Raw genomic sequence first — 15,015 nt, 5'->3', positions numbered from 1 at the left:
TCATTTTTTATTTTCTCAAAACACATGAGCGACTGATTATGTAGGGAATTAATTCTGTATAGTCGCTTTAAATTCACCCAAGGGGCATAAGACGACATTTCCGAACTCACGATCTCCATATGTTCAGAGACTTGCCTTGCCAGTCTCTGGCATTACTCATTTCAGTGAGAACTTTTTTGCTTGATTCTGTTGTCAGGTACATGTGGACTGTACCAATGTAAAAAAAAAAGAGCAAATACACAAGTTCGCAGGTATAACCAAGGACTCACTGGATTTCCATTACATACACAACTTTTGGGCATGATGACTATTATCTACCAATACAATGATTGATCAGTTTGTGAGCTGAATACTGATGCAAAATTTATTAAAGCTTTTTACAGGCACCACTTTTCCTTTAATGTAGCATATTTGCAACTGTATACACTGAAACACCCAATTTTTTCCTTTCATACTCCAAAGACTCACAAAAAATACTTTCATCAAAAGCCATCATATCCCTAGAGACGGTGCTACAGAGCTACACTACAACAGGAACATTGTGCACCCAACTTCTGTGCTACATCATGGCTTTACACCCCTGCAAGCTTTATTAATGGGGAACCACTGACCAAGTAGGAAACCACTGTAGCGCTATCATTCTCAGACTTTGTCGCAAAACTTCAGTGGGACTGGGGGAAGCCAGTATAACACTCGCATAACAATGTCATGCTGACTTCTATGTATGCAACCCTCAGCATTGGACTCGTATTCACTCAATTTCTGATCTCTAGTACAAATTCAGTAACAGTGTCAACGTAAAAAGATGTTACAACTTAAGAACACTTTTTTTTTTTTTAAATTGCACGTACAAAAATCATATGTACCTTTATGAGGGATTTCTTGATTTCGTTCTATACTTCGAATCTGGTCCAATGTTACAATGTCAGGAGAGAGTCCACCATGAACACACAGAACCTGCTCATCTATGAGCTGCAGGAGAAAACAATAAAATTAAAATTACAGTACTTTTAAATGTGCAAACACATACACACAATTAGTATTAAGTTACATGATTGTTTTACGCAATATCTCCCAGGAAGTTAGGTCAATATTCTGGGAGGTGATAATCATCTGAAGCATGAAGGTTCATGTAGTTAGTGAGTCGGACACGAAAATATTTATCATACTTAAGAAATAGATTTATTTTTATATGTCCATTCTTTCTTTGTTAGACTATAAATGTAAAGCAGCTTGTAGTACATTTTCAAACACAGACAAGATTTCTGCAGAAGTGTGAGGAACATTTGGATATGTAAATAATAGTTGCGTGCTACACAAAACACGACGTGCTACAGGCTCTTAGTGAGTTCCACACCAACATCACAGCAGTCACTATTTACAACTTCAATTATTAACAGTGTGTCTGCAAACATTACATCAGTGATACTTGCAGTACCATACAATACCGAAGTTAAGCACTATTTCATAACAAACTCTTTCAAATGTTACTTCTTATTATGTTACCACATCTTTGTTACAGCGCTGCCCTATCAGACAAGTGTTCAATCATCATAGTGTGCGAACAACCACCAGTAAGGAACTGTTGCAGGGGAACATTTTTCTGGTACCGTGGATGTTTGGACTGAATTAAGAGTAGCATTCCACCACTACATTCATTCACAACGGGTAAATTTTTGAATACATATTCTATGTATGTGTTTCATCATTCAATTTTAAGTTACAAGCAAATTACCTGTGTGAAAGGTCAGTATGAAGCCATAAACCCACTGAAGTGTTCTCTCTTTAATAAAAAAAGGACATCCACATTTTAGTGAGATATTGAAAACATGAACCATTGAACATTATGATAAATAACTTGTTTTATTTTTATTAATGGAAATGCACACAACATGTAAATGCAAAACTGAGTCACATTACTCTAGTTTTAATTCTATTATTTACATTTGTCTTTTCTGCAAAAACAAAAGACTAACTTGTGGGACTGGTTTACTGTCCATTCTCAATGCAGTGAGTGTATGGAAACAGTCACATTCCCTACATGAAGTCAGAAGAAACTTCAAATGTTTTTAAACAAATCCTTCTCTTAACTCCATGAAGCCTCAGGCAATTATCTACAATAATTGGAGTTTCAAGCACTTTGAAATTATGTCTTAAAATTACAATTTGGCATCAGTGTATATTTTAGCCTAGTGTACTGAGTTACTGAATTTGGAATTCATCTAGTCCTCATTTATTTGATAACGTTTATTACGTATCTCCACTGTGATATCATAGCCAATGTCTTACATGAAAATAATACAGGATAAATTTGTAATGTTATAAATCAGATACTGAATTAATTCCATTCTCTACATTTCATTTCACAAATGCTGGAAACTTTTCATACTTTTATTTTCCATTTTATGTAACAATTTAAAAAATTAGAATGGCTTCAAGATTTCTTCTTACTGATCTCTATGGCCTTAAATTTCCAGTTTCAGCTTTAATCATTATTACACTGCTTCTTGGTGGAGCTTCCTTCTGAAGTTCTTGAATATTCTTTAAGGTAAAATTTGGAGAGTGCCGATATGATGCTGTTTATGACTCTGTAGCTTCAAAAATGTTGAGCACAGTTATTTTTTCTTTCGAGTATCTCTAAATGCAAATAAATTCTATTATTTTTAACATTAATTCCAGGAGATGACATCAGGATTTCTCCTCTTTAAATATTTTAATAACTTTTCCTGACATGCTATCGTATTCATTACAGTGATATCAATGGTACACCTCTACTTGTCCTAACCACACAGTAAATTTCCCTTTCATTCCAACATATAATTTCAGAACTGTGTTGTGCGAGTGCCACATGTAATTGTTTCCTTCAGGAAAAGTGAGCTAAGTGAAAAACATGTATCACATTTTTGGTGCACATCACTTGCTGCTACCTTCTTTTTTACTTTCTAGTGTTTCCAGTTGTGAAATTGTTAACTGCTTTTAGTTTTTAAACTGATATTTCATTTGACGAACTGAGATATTAACATTATTATTTGATCAACTTGACCACAGAATTTAAACATTTGTTAAACTCGTTTAAAATGTTTTATTTTTCTGCTCAAACTCAGTACAGATGTGCCAAAAAAATAACAAGTAGTAATACTGTTTCGGTATACAAATACCTTTTATTCTCTTCAAGATATTTTATTCGGAAAATACATACCAAAATTGCCAGAAATTAAGTGGTGAACTGGGCAAATTTCAGTTATTTTAATTATAAGAAAATTAACCAATTTGGATCTGTAGTACTACATTGTATCACTCCAAAGTTGTTATAGACAAAAAATGAGCAGTTTTGTTTAACTTTGATCCTGTAATTATTTTCCACATTAATTTGGTATAGCACAAAGCATCTATTAAAGTAACAACAAATGTCACTTGCAGATATTCTGAAGGTTACTGTCACCAAATAATGCATGAATTGTTTTAAGTCTTTTTGACTAAAAAGACTTTTTAACAATTAAGTCTCTGTATAGAGCTAGCCAACCATAAAGCATAATTACACAGAATTGGTACACAGTGAATGTAAATATCTCAAAGTTCTGTCGTTAAGGTGTAAGTCCATGTTTCAAGGGACCTATGGCCTCTAGTACCTTGCTGGAGATTATGAATTAGGCTGATGAACCCACAAAGAACATGATTACCAATTATCGCTGTCTCTATTTAGAAGCAGTTCAAAACTTCAGTAAATTGCACAAATGAGTATCACGAACTCTTTACGATCCTCTTCGGTGTCTACGTGACGGTTTGACAACATCTGCAGCTAATATGATCTTAGCAAGCAAACTAATGGTAATGTCATAAATGAAACTCTTATTCCCCTAAACTTGTCAAAAGTGATTAAGTTGGACCTCTTAGGCAAACAAAGTGACCAGCCATCCTTGACCAAACTATATGTAAGTCCAGTCTCTAACTGTACCTAAAAATTATGTCACTGTTACTGGTAGCCCATGCAGAACATGTACGAGGGCATGTTCTAGGAATATTTTACAAGTAATTACTTCCCATTTATACATATGGTCAACTGACAGTAGCTATGATTAAGCCATACATTTTAAGACTATTTCAGCTAGAAATCTAGGTGTAGAAATGTGAACTGGATCACTGTACCACTGTACTAGATGTCAGGCTAGCTGGCACCTGAAGTTACTGATTTACCTTCTAATCCACTTAATAGATTGCTATTGCACATATAGCAAATAGTTGCAAATGTGCATATCTACCTCACTTTGATGACTGGAAGCACTTAGCCTTGTTGTACATGAAATACGACACTAATGATTTGGGACTTTTGCCATATTGGAGAGTTACATCAAAACATGACAAGACTCTGTAAATACTTAAAAGCAGTAAACAGAGCTGAATATACTCTCCCTGGCAACTTTCTAGATTGTGTACAATACAGAAGCTGAAATAGTTACTTCTCCACTTGCCAAACACATTTGCTAATTGCATCCAATATGGAAACTTCCACAGCAGTAACATTCGAACCTCCTACTGATGATACAGTTGTAAACTGTGATTGTGTAGACAGAAAAACAGACTAGTAGTTGGCTTACATTTGCATGTATGGCTATTTGCAGGATTGTCAAAACTCAGACAGTAGCAATCTCTCTTCTACATGACAATTCTACAGCTGCATTATGCACAGACATAAGCAGTACAGTCATTTTTATGGCTATAGTTCTGTATAATGTTATCTAACAGCTTACACATGAATTGATAAAAAGAAGAAAAATTATCACTAAAATATCATCAAAATACTCAAGCATTACCCTTGGCTAATTCTTCAAAAAATTTTAGCACATTTTTATATCTGCCTCAATTTTCAGAACATTTCGATATCTGCCTGTACAGTAGTACAACTAACTGTTTGCCATAACTACATCGTCTCTAATCAGCTTGCTAACAGTTAAGTGAAACAGTCTCAATCCTGAGAACCTATGGATCCATTAGGGTTAAAAGTCAAAAGAAACTGAAGAACTAGTTTACAGCCATCTAAGGAAAATAACGTTATCCTGTGTCCCAGTCTGAAGCATATGCTACAAGCCAGATACAAAGGGCAATCCCTACCTGAACTATTCATATTACTTAGAAAACTACAGATACAGTGAAGTAAACTTAAGGGGAGTACGCATGGCGGAATTGGTCAAAAAGTGACAGTTTCAGATTATTATCTCTTATTAATATTTGATCTCTCCTGAATAATTTGATGCATTATTTGTCGAAAAATTCCAACTGGAAGTGTAGTTTTTATCATTTCAAAGTTAGTAGTGCGTGTGTAAAATTATACGATCGTTCTGCACTGACTTTCCTAAGTATCTCTATCTCTTTAACTATTCAATCTAGAAGGCTGTGGTTTTCAGCTATTTATTCCTTGAAATCATGTTAATGTTCGTGTTAAGAGGTTGGATGCACTGTGTAAACAAAAATGGCGGTATACTACATGCATTTTGTTTATTTACTTTGTGGTTGTCGCGTTTCATAAGTTTTGAACTGAAAACATAGTGGTTTGGTGTGTTGTTCTACGCTCTTATACCTCTTTTCAACATGACAAAAAGAATGGGTTGTTTTAAGAAGCGACGTTTCCGTGGAAATCAGCATATCACAAAATCTGAATCCAGTGTTGATCCTGAAATAGATTTTTCACAGACCTGTGATAAGGACACGCCTACTAGTGCTTCAAAGAGGGAACTTTGAGACCATGAGGATTTTTATTGGCAAAGATCAAAATAGTTTAGGTTACGTTCTTTTAGATTTGAGTGTGTTAGGATAAGTTTTGCAAGATGCTGTGTCATGTAAGGTTTGTGGTGGGCAGATTAGCATCTCTGACGACTCGTCTGCAAGGACTGGACTGGCTAACAAACTTGATATTCAGTGCGAAGTTTGCAGGCAATCGACATCATTTTGGACTTCTGAAAAGTGCAAAAATGACTTCTTTGAGAGCAATGTTAGATTCCTGTATGGAATGAGGTGCATTAGGATAGGGTTGACTGCAGCTGAAGTATTATGTGCAATGCTGAACTTGCCAAACCCACCAACCAGATCAAGTAAGTACACAGAAGTAATTGGTGAATGTGTCAAATCTGTTGCTGTTGGTTCTATGAAAGCTGCTGCTAAAGAAGCAGTAGAATTAAACAACACAACAGACTGAACTGTGGCAATTGATGGCACATGGCAGAAGAGAGGTCACACATCAAAAAATGCAGTTGCAACTGTCACTAGTGTTGACACAGGTAAAGTTTTAAACATTGAAGCGCTAACTAAATACTGTCATCAGTGTAAATCAGTTGATGAAACAAGTGAAAGCCATAAAACAAATTGTGCTAAGAATTATGAGGGAACTAGTTGGGGTATGGAGGCTACTGCAGTTGTTTCTATGTTCAGACGTTCACAACAGGAGAGGGGCGAGTGTTACACTGAGTACTTGGGGGATGGTGATTCAAAAGCTTACAGATCAGTAGTGGAAAGCCAACATTATTGTAATAAGCAGATTGTTAAGATTGAATGTGGGCCACATTCAAAAACGGATGGGAACACGTCTTCGAAAATTGAAGCAGACAAAAGGAAAAGAGAAGTTATCAGATGGAAAGACTCTAAATCGTAAAGGAAGACTTGCAGACAAAAACATTGATGAACTCCAGCATTATTATGGAATGGCAATAAGAAACAATACACATGACCTACAAGGGATGAAACAAGCAGTGTGGGCTACATTCTTCCACTGATGATACACCTATACATGGTCTTCGTCCAGCTGGTCCTGATTCATGGTGCAAGTATCACAAAGCTCAGGCAGCGGGTAGCGAGGAACAATTTAGGCACAAAAATAGCATACCATCTGCAGTGATGGAAGCTATTAAACCAATATACAGAGAATTAGCTCATCCTGACCTCCTTTCCAAATGTCTCCATGGTCGAACACAAAACCCGAATGAGTCTTTCAATAATGTAATTTGGACCTGCATATCAAAAAATGTCTTTGTAGGAAGAAAAACTATGCTTGGGTGTTTGTGATGCTGTGGTAATGTTTAATGATGGTATAAAGGGAAGAATTGGGGTACTAGAGGAACTTGGTATCACTCCAGGTGCCAACACACTGCAAACCTTTCAGCAAATGGATCGACTTAGGATCATGAAAGCCCAGCGTGCAGAAGAGGAAATGACTAAAGAAGCAACAGGCAGGAAAAGAAGGAAGCTTCTAGGTTTACAGGATAGTCAAGAACAGGATCCAGATAATGCTGATTATGGGCCAGGCTGTTTCTAGAAGCTGGCACACCTCCATGTGTAAGTTAATATCAAATAAAATGTTTGAACTTGATTTACCGGAAATGACATTTTTAAAATTATTTGACCCATTATCTCAGGAACTATTACAGATACATATATCTAATTTGACACTATGTTACCACTTAGTATACTGCAGCTACTGAACCTCTCAAAAAATCTCTACCTCTAACGGTTTTTTACTTATGGAAGAAAAAGTGGACTTTCAAAAGAAAATATTGAACAACATTTTTTAAAAAAATTATAACTAGCTAATTATTTCTCTGTACATTCTCATTCTGGTTCAGTAATCAGGAAAGGAGTGATACTATATGTTCCAAAAATTTCAGATCTCTATCTGTCACAAGTTCTGAGATAATGGGCCATCAATATTGCAAATTTAACACTGTGGGTATAGGACGTATGTACTCCCTTAACCAAGTTAAAAAAAAATTCCAAGTCCTTGGTAATACGACCTGAAAGGACAGCGAAAAAGAAAGTAGCATGTTAAATTATGGTCGAATGATTTTACACAAGAATGTAAACAAAATTTCATTCAGTCATATGAATTTTTCCACACCCTACTGAAATCTTCATAGAACACTTTCTATTTGTGGAAGTATCTAAACTTCTGAACAGGCAGAAAAATTTAGTTTTGTCTGAACATGAACACACACAAAACTTATGCAAATTAAAAGTAAAATCGGAGAAACTAACATCAAAATAACTATCAAAGCAGGTGCAAACTATACAAAAATTTCTTCTTTATTGACTAACAAAAACAGCAATAAGTTAGCAGAATGGCATTTTATGATTCAGCACCCTGTCGACACAGAAGTCATTAGAGATGATGCACAACTTCAAACTGGGCAAGGAATTTGGCCATCTTCATTTCAGAAGAAAGATTCATCTTCATTTCAGAAGAAAGATTCATCTTCATTTCAGAAGAAAGATTCATCTTCATTTCAGAAGAAAGATTCATCTTCATTTCAGAAGAAAGATTCATCTTCATTTCAGAAGAAAGATTCCAGCATTTGTCTCAAACAATTTTGAGAAACCATCCAAACTTACATATGAATAGTCAGGCAGGAATTTTAACACTTTGAAGATCAAAGCTTAGGCAGTGTTTTTCTCAATGGGTGAGCCATCTAGTGCTTGAAAACTGGACTCATTTTGTACAAGAACAATGTAAGGACATCTCGCTACCTGTCCCTTGACTGATCAATTTATAGGGCTGAAAGAAACATTAGCAAATGTAATGTCATGAATAGCTGAACAAATATGACCACACTGATATAATTCTGTGCATGTACTCACTGGGTTTCGCAGTTTGCTGAAATTCTGCTGCAAATAAATCACATTTGTTGTGATAGCATGAAATTTTGGATGCTCAAGACAAAGAAATTGCTCAATAACTCATCTCCTACTTTTTTCTTGGGGAGGGCGGGGGGAGAGATAATTACATTTATTTATTTTAGCATTTGTAATCTATTATAGAACTAAAGTGAATACGAAAAATAAATCACAGCACTAGGTCCTTTCTTAGTATGTGTTACTCTAAGAAACATCAACTACATATATGCCAATACTGTTTTAAATAACAGCATAAATGTTCAGTCTCCTATGCTCGACATTCTTCTAAGTGATTGCTCTCCAAACTGTTAACCACCATCCTCCCAAATGTGAAACCTGTGTCTTAAGCAATGTGCCCCTTGTCCAGCAGCTACTAGTTTAAGTACATTTACTTCTGTCCCTTTAGAAAACAGTCAGGGTGATGTGAAAGCTCCACTCCACTGAATTTCAGATCGAATCTCACACTGGTATCAGTAACTTGCATTAAGCTCTCCTGCAAATCTTCCACTGGTACTTCATTTGTTGACAGTGATTATGAGTCAAAAGTGTTACACAAAGTGGCATTTCAACACCAACCCTGACAAATCTCAAAGCGAAAGAAATGGATAACATTAAATAAAAACACTAAAACAGAAACAAACACATGTTCTCCCCACTCTCAATCTATTGACTGAAACTAAGGAACCTTAAAATATAGTACAAAACTAAAACTTTAGTGATAATGTCACCCAAATTTCAAAGAAACTTTTTAGGTATCTTATTTCACACATCATTGCAAAACTAACTGAATGGACAGTTAACTGTACTTTTATGTTCACATTTTACACAGTGTGAACTTACATGTGTTTTCCTTCATAATATTCACACAACAAGAACTTTTTTAATTGTTCAATAAAGAATGTAGAGTTAATCATAGTGAAACGTTTTGAGATACCACTCAAGTTACTTTTGGTTTGTTAAGATGCATTAATCTTAAGTAGTGATTGAGAAGTTTCACAAGCTTAGTTAGCAAAAATATTCTAAAAGTGGTTGTGTAATCTGCATGTTTCACCACTTGGCTTCCTAAATTTAATCAGCTATGTGATTATTAGATTGAATTAGTATTATAAAGACTATTTTGATCCCTACTGTTACTCTAATTTGTGTGCAGCTTCTTGTCAATTTGCTGACCTTTGTATCTGACTGCATGTCAATCTGGAAACTGTCATAGGTCAGTACAAACTTGGGTAGGTCACAGTCCTCTCCTAGAACAACAACTTTTGTAGTAGGAAAGATAATAGGATTTTACAGTGCAGTGTGAATGAATAAACTAAGCACAAATATTTGAATTTAAATGCGTATTTCATAGCATCTGTGATTTCATATCAACGGATCACCTGAAGATAACATTCAAAAGAAATGACTACAATAATTGGCATAAACACAATGCACTATCGAGCAGACAGAACCTCCGTAAACCACTTCATGAGGAAGAGAATCCAAGAGCAACAATATCTCTCAGAATGGAAAGAGAGGGCGAAACAGAAGCCCCTGAAGATGAGAACCCAGGTATAATCTCTTAAGAAAACGAGTGTAGCAAAGCACTTGTGAGCTGAAGTCTCACATGTAAAACTATTTCTTTGCAATCTGTTAACAATGGGTGGCACTACTTTGTCAGCATAATGTAGAGATATCCACACTGATGCACCTTTAAGCTTTATGTCAGAAAGTATGGGAAAGAGAAGAAATACTCATTACATATCTCAGTCTGAGTGATACTCTCAGAGTGAAATGATCCAACTGTGTAATCTGCAAAATCTTTAAGTCTGAGTACTGATTCTCAGTTAACAAGTGAAACTTTTAGTATACATGACAGTGGGTGTGTCCTAGACATAGACACTGGTGGTAACAAAGACCTGAGTAGTTGGAACAAAGCCCTAAAAAAAGTGAAGACGACATGACAGACAGTGATGAGGGCAAACATGTTGGGGCAGTGAAATGGCTGCGAAATGAAGTAGACTGGCAATGGGAAAAAGGAGATAGCTGGTACATGCCTTCAGAAACACGTATTTCTTGTAGCAGATGTGTGTAAGCCTTTTTTTTTTGCGGGGGGGTGGGGGGGTGGGGGTGGGGGGGGGGGGTGGTTACACCCCAGAAGCAATTATGAGTAAAAAGTAAAATAACTTGTGTTACAAATTTTAATTACGTGAGGATTGATATAAAAGCACATTCCTGCCTTCATAATTAGAGGAATGTTTCTACAGATGAGTTGTGTGTCTTTTGCACTGCAGATATTGACAGGAATATTTCGCAGTCAGGCCATAAAATCCTATTTCAGCAAAAATTTACTTTTGAACAGACAGATTATGTATCAAGACAGATTGAAATGGCTTTGCAGGCTTCTTCATTTTGGAAACCATGACAAAATAATGCATTTCAGGAGAATAACAGATAGTTTAAACTGGGATCAGACATTCAACACCTTTAATATCTTTAAAAATTCAACCAACCCTTGAAAAAATACTTCTGTGGATGAATCACTTACCGTATTTACTCGAATCTAAGCCACACTTTTTTTCCGGTTTTTGTAATCCAAAAAACCGCCTGCGGCTTAGAATCGAGTACAAAGTACACGGAAGTTCTGAAAAATGTTCGTAGGTGCCGCTACAACTAACTTCTGCCATCGAATATATGTAGCGCTACAACAGGCATGTTTTGCAGGCACAAAGATAAATACTGGCGCCAAAACCTCTTCGTCAGTAAATAAATTTTTAAAAAAGGTGGAAAACGAGCTTTTTTCTCCGCCCCGAGTTTCGACGACTGCACTTTCATATATTATCCAACGAAGTAAATAGAAATTTCGTATTGTTCATCTTCTAGCAGCATTTCAATGTACTACGAAAATCCGACTGGCAAGACTGTTTGGGATGTTTGTCAATACGGGAAACTCTACGTCCTGAATTTTTTCCTACCTGTGAGAAGAGGTGGTTGCTACTAGGAACTTTTATGAATCGTGAATCACATGCAGTATTCTCTTCACAATAAGAATAATACGAATATAAACATTTTGCCATGTATTCTTTCATGTTTGCTGCTGTCTCATTTAAATCCTGTCTGCCTAATAAACTACGAAACTACAGCGAGACAACAGCAAACGCGGAAGAATACACATATCATGTCATGTTCGTCATATTCGTATTATTCTTATGCCTAATAGTGATACATTCAGAAATGAAGCACGGCAATTGACTAGATTTTTAAATCTAAGATGATTCTAATTTCTGTGCAGAATATTATGTACTAAAGAGGCGTCTGCAAAGATTTTCAAATGGTGAAAAATGTTCGCTAAACTCTCATTCAGAACATCTTCCATCATATGCAGTCTATTATTTGGTTCTTGTTGATCATTATCAAATAAAGCAGCAGTGTAAGTAACCTCGCACAAGAGCAAGCCACGCCGCGAGCGGCGACAGGCCGTAAACACTCATTATCAGAATGCGACAAACAATGCAAGACACAGTACAGTAATGCATTTTCAGCTTAGAGTGACGTAAACACATAACGGCACTTATCAGATCAAAGAAAAATAAGCAATCAGTTCAAACCAGACGAAGCACGTGAAAAAGGAAGGGTACCCGTATAAATACGGACGGAGCGCCTGATGCATAGCAATGACTACCTGGTAAAGCATAACTGCTAAGCTTACGACTCGAACCAAACTACTGTAGCTGTATCGTCATTCATTCGACCTAAATTGTGTCTCGTATTATAATGGACCAACATTGTTTCGATTTGGAGGTGCGGCCTAAAACTTTTATCTCCCCTTGAATTTCGAGTCTCAAATTTCGGGTGCGGCTTACATTCGGGAAATTTTTTTTTCCTTTATTTCGAGTCTCATTTTTAAGGTGCGGCTTAGATTCGAGTAAATACGGTACATTATGAAAAGAATGGCTGGCAACAAAAACCTACCTACCTACCTCTAGCAACAGTTAAATTTGGAATAAAGTCCTACAACATATGTGAATCACCCACAAGATAATGTGACACTGTGTGATTTATAAAGGAAGTTCCACAAGATAGAAACAAATTTATTTCTGCTTATACTCTGAAAACCAGCTTGACTGTTGTAATGCTTGTTGAGCCTCTTTTCAATTTAGATCACATCCTCTGGATGGACAATTATAAAAGTGTACATTTGTCTCACTTTTTGAAGAAAAAAATTCTATGAATGCACCTAGGACACTTTGAACACAAACAAAAAATGTACCTGATGTCTTCAAAAATGCTACAGTGAAGAGAAGTGAACTTTTATCCTATTACACTGTGTTACAGTGCTAAAATGGATAGACAAGAGTGCCCTTACTATAAACATTCCATAATGATGCTGTTGCTACAGCAATCAAAAGAGGGCAACAAAATAAGAAAGCCTCAATGTATTAAGACATACAGTTCTATTATGGGCAGTATAAATCTTCAACGATCAGAAACTAAAACTTACTTTCATGCAAACGAGGAAAGTGTTAAGTGGACCATCAGATTTTCAGAAAGACAAATATTTCAGTGTACAATGCATTTATTGTTTATCATGCTAGTGAGAAGGAAAAAGTACATGTAAATTCAGGCCACTTCTCTTAAAAGGACTGCTGGAAACATGGTAAGATGGTATCTTCACCTCAATGAGAATGACCTTAAAAAAAATAGCAACACTAACTGCTTACAGCAATGTACGTCATTGAGAAGGTACCACGTGCAAAGAAGAAGAGTACACTTACAAAGAGATGCTCCATATCCTGCAACACAATGGGGAAATGAAAAAGAGACATTGCTCTTACAGAAACTGTGTGTAGGATTCTGTTTTGAACGTTTCTTTAAGGTACACCACATTGAAAGATCATTTTAATTGGTCATTCATGTTTTAAATGTAATTAAGATCTACTGTTTACAATTTCTGAAAATTTTATTTGGAAATGATTCCTACACTAGTGTAATTTAAACAAGACACAGCATTGTTTTACCAGCTGGCTGTCTGAATAACCCCCAGTGGATTAGACAAGAACAAATAAACCAACTTAAAAGTTTTACTGTTAATTATTTCAGTTTATCAACAGTACTGCTTGGAAGTCTTGAGGAGTCTTTCATTGACACCAGTAGACCCAGGAGGAGGCCGCTGCAACCATGGCCGAAACATTGGTTTTTTTCCTGCAGCAGTAGTTTTATAAATTATGACGCAGTACCACACCCAGAAAACTTTTACGTCAAGACTTTCATCATTGCTGACAGACTGCTTGTGACTCACCATTTGAATACATTGCAATCATCATCTACAGGGTTAAAATCAAGAGACCTCACTGATCAGACCATGCAACTGGACACTAACAGCTGTTATGCCTGTCTCATATGGAGTCAGATTTTCTTACATGCCAGCTCATGCGATGGCTCCCTTGAGGACTCTGTCATCTGCTACCTGACTGCCCTGCCGGGTGCTGTGGGTGTTTTCCGTAATAGGTCTGGTGCTATTTTACTTATGTGCCCTAGTTGGATCCCTGCGTGCTACCGGCACAGGCCAATCACGAGCCCCGTTTGGTGGCTGACATCACAGCCTACAGGGGTGGGAACTCTTGAGACAACACCAGTTAACTCTCGAGACCAAACAGAATGTCACACGCTGTCAGCCGACCTGAAATCTTCCTCAAATGATTGTAAAAAAACTATCTGGTAACAAAATTTGATTCATGCACATCTTATAACTTCATCAGCTTCATGATGAACTGCTTACGTTCTCATTAATGGTCATATTTATTATGATACTTTACGATTAAGTAAACTGCGGCAAGAATTACAGAAAGTTTGCAGTGAAAACAGAAGTTGCTATGGATTAACATTTGGTGCATGTTAGGTCAATATTTTGCTGCATATGAAATGTAGTTAACACATTGAATTTTTCTCTAAACTTTGAAGGATATTGCTACCTGTTATCAATTTTTAAAAAAATGGTTCATATATAAAGCGCTTTGCCCCGAACTCGCATGCCAGCAAAAAAGTCAGAATGAAATATTCACTAAACTTTGTATCTCTTAGACAGTGTATTTTACCATATGATTAAGATCAATATGTGAAACTTCCGTATCAACTGCGATATTCTACCAACTACAGATTTTTTTCAGTGAAATGATATAATATCTAAGTAGCGTCGATAGCTGGTGAAACAAGAATTATTGTGGGTTTGAAACAATACATGTGAAGAAATAACATGTTTATTTGTATACTGAGACTGGGCATTTTCATGAACTATTGATATGGCTTTACATCAATTGCTATTTTATGCTTCTTTCACAATTTCAAACGCATTAGAATGTTAGTGAGATGAATATTTATAGGCTC

At 36.2% G+C, this 15,015-nt stretch overlaps 1 protein-coding gene across 1 annotated transcript in view; it reads right to left on the bottom strand.

Annotated features, from left to right (window-relative positions):
• Positions 1-15,015, bottom strand: part of LOC126183834 (serine/threonine-protein phosphatase 6 catalytic subunit) — an 81,633-nt gene that overhangs the window by 18,807 nt on the left and 47,811 nt on the right. Inside the window, exon 5 of the mRNA XM_049926093.1 lies at positions 867-972. Coding sequence (XP_049782050.1) covers positions 867-972 — 106 coding nt within the window. The remainder of the gene's footprint in view (positions 1-866; positions 973-15,015) is intronic.

The sequence above is a fragment of the Schistocerca cancellata genome, chromosome 4 (genome assembly GCF_023864275.1).
Source record: "Schistocerca cancellata isolate TAMUIC-IGC-003103 chromosome 4, iqSchCanc2.1, whole genome shotgun sequence".
NCBI lineage: Eukaryota > Metazoa > Arthropoda > Insecta > Orthoptera > Acrididae > Schistocerca > Schistocerca cancellata.
This window is presented reverse-complemented; position numbering and strand designations above follow the sequence as displayed.